This window comes from Eschrichtius robustus, chromosome 7 (assembly GCF_028021215.1).
Source record: "Eschrichtius robustus isolate mEscRob2 chromosome 7, mEscRob2.pri, whole genome shotgun sequence".
Classification (NCBI taxonomy): Eukaryota; Metazoa; Chordata; class Mammalia; order Artiodactyla; family Eschrichtiidae; genus Eschrichtius; species Eschrichtius robustus.
In genome coordinates this window covers 105,902,104-105,903,324 of record NC_090830.1, presented here as the reverse complement: position 1 = coordinate 105,903,324, position 1,221 = coordinate 105,902,104, and the positions used below count along the sequence as shown (strand labels likewise).

Below are 1,221 nucleotides of genomic sequence, written 5' to 3'. Positions count from 1 at the left end.
ATACAGCATATATTTATTGTATGCTACTGTGCCAGACACTGTTCTAAGCAGTGAACAAAACAGACCAAAATCCTGCCTTTGGGGAGCTAATATTCTAGTGGGAGAAAGGCAGGCAATAAAAAAAGAAAGTAAACTTATGTTATATCAGATGGTAATAAATTCTCAAATAAAGAAGGATAAAAACGATGTGGATTGGCTCCTTTCCGAAGAGCCGACAAGATGGCGGAAGTGGAGCAGAAGAAGAAGCGGACCTTTCGCAAGTTCACCTACCGCGGCGTGGACCTCGATCAGCTGCTGGACATGTCCTATGAGCAGCTGATGCAGCTGTATAGCGCGCGGCAGCGGCGGCGGCTGAACCGCGGCCTTCGGAGGAAGCAGCACTCGCTGCTGAAGCGGCTGCGCAAGGCCAAGAAGGAGGCGCCGCCCATGGAGAAGCCCGAGGTGGTGAAGACGCACCTGCGCGACATGATCATCCTGCCCGAGATGGTGGGCAGCATGGTGGGCGTCTACAACGGCAAGACTTTCAATCAGGTGGAAATCAAGCCTGAGATGATCGGCCACTACCTAGGCGAGTTCTCCATCACCTACAAGCCTGTGAAGCACGGCCGGCCCGGTATTGGGGCCACCCACTCCTCCCGCTTCATCCCCCTCAAGTAGCCTGCTGGCCAATAAAGGTAGAGACTTGTGTAAAAAAAAAAAAAACGATGTGGATTCACTCCTAGGTGTATACTCAAAAGAAATGATAACATATGTCCACACAAAAACTTGTACCAAATGTTATTAACAGCATTACTGACAATAACCAAGAAGTGGAAATAACCCAAATATCCATCAACTGATGAATGGAGCAATGAAATGTGGTACATCCATACAGTGGAATATTATCTGGCAATAAGAAGGAATGAAGTACTGATACATAGTACAATGTGGATGAACTTCAAAAACATTATGCTACTAACACAACATTGTAAATCAACTATACTGCAATAAAAACAACAACAAAAATTATGCTAAGAAACCAGTCACAGAGGACTACATATTGTATAATTCCATTTATATGAAAAGTCCAAAATAAGCAAATAATTTAGAGACAGAAAGTAGATTAGTGGTTGCCTAGGTCTGGGAAGTTAGGGTGACTGAGAAGTGATGGCTAAAATGTGCAGAATTTCTTTGGGGAGCAAGGAAAATACTCTAGAATTGATAATGATGATGGTTGCACAA

General features: G+C 44.3%; 1 protein-coding gene across 1 annotated transcript; it reads left to right on the top strand.

Moving 5' to 3' along the window:
- The first annotated feature begins 201 nt into the window (after positions 1 to 201).
- Positions 202 to 702, top strand: LOC137767738 (small ribosomal subunit protein uS19). The gene has a single exon (XM_068548989.1). The coding sequence runs from the start codon at positions 220 to 222 to the stop codon at positions 655 to 657; it is 438 nt and encodes a 145-aa protein (XP_068405090.1). The 5' UTR covers positions 202 to 219; the 3' UTR covers positions 658 to 702.
- The last annotated feature ends 519 nt before the right edge of the window (positions 703 to 1,221 follow it).

What these genes read in the sequence shown, in the direction of transcription:
- LOC137767738 (XM_068548989.1), top strand. Translation starts at nt 220, where the DNA reads ATGGCGGAAGTGGAGCAGAAGAAGAAGCGGACCTTTCGCAAGTTCACC.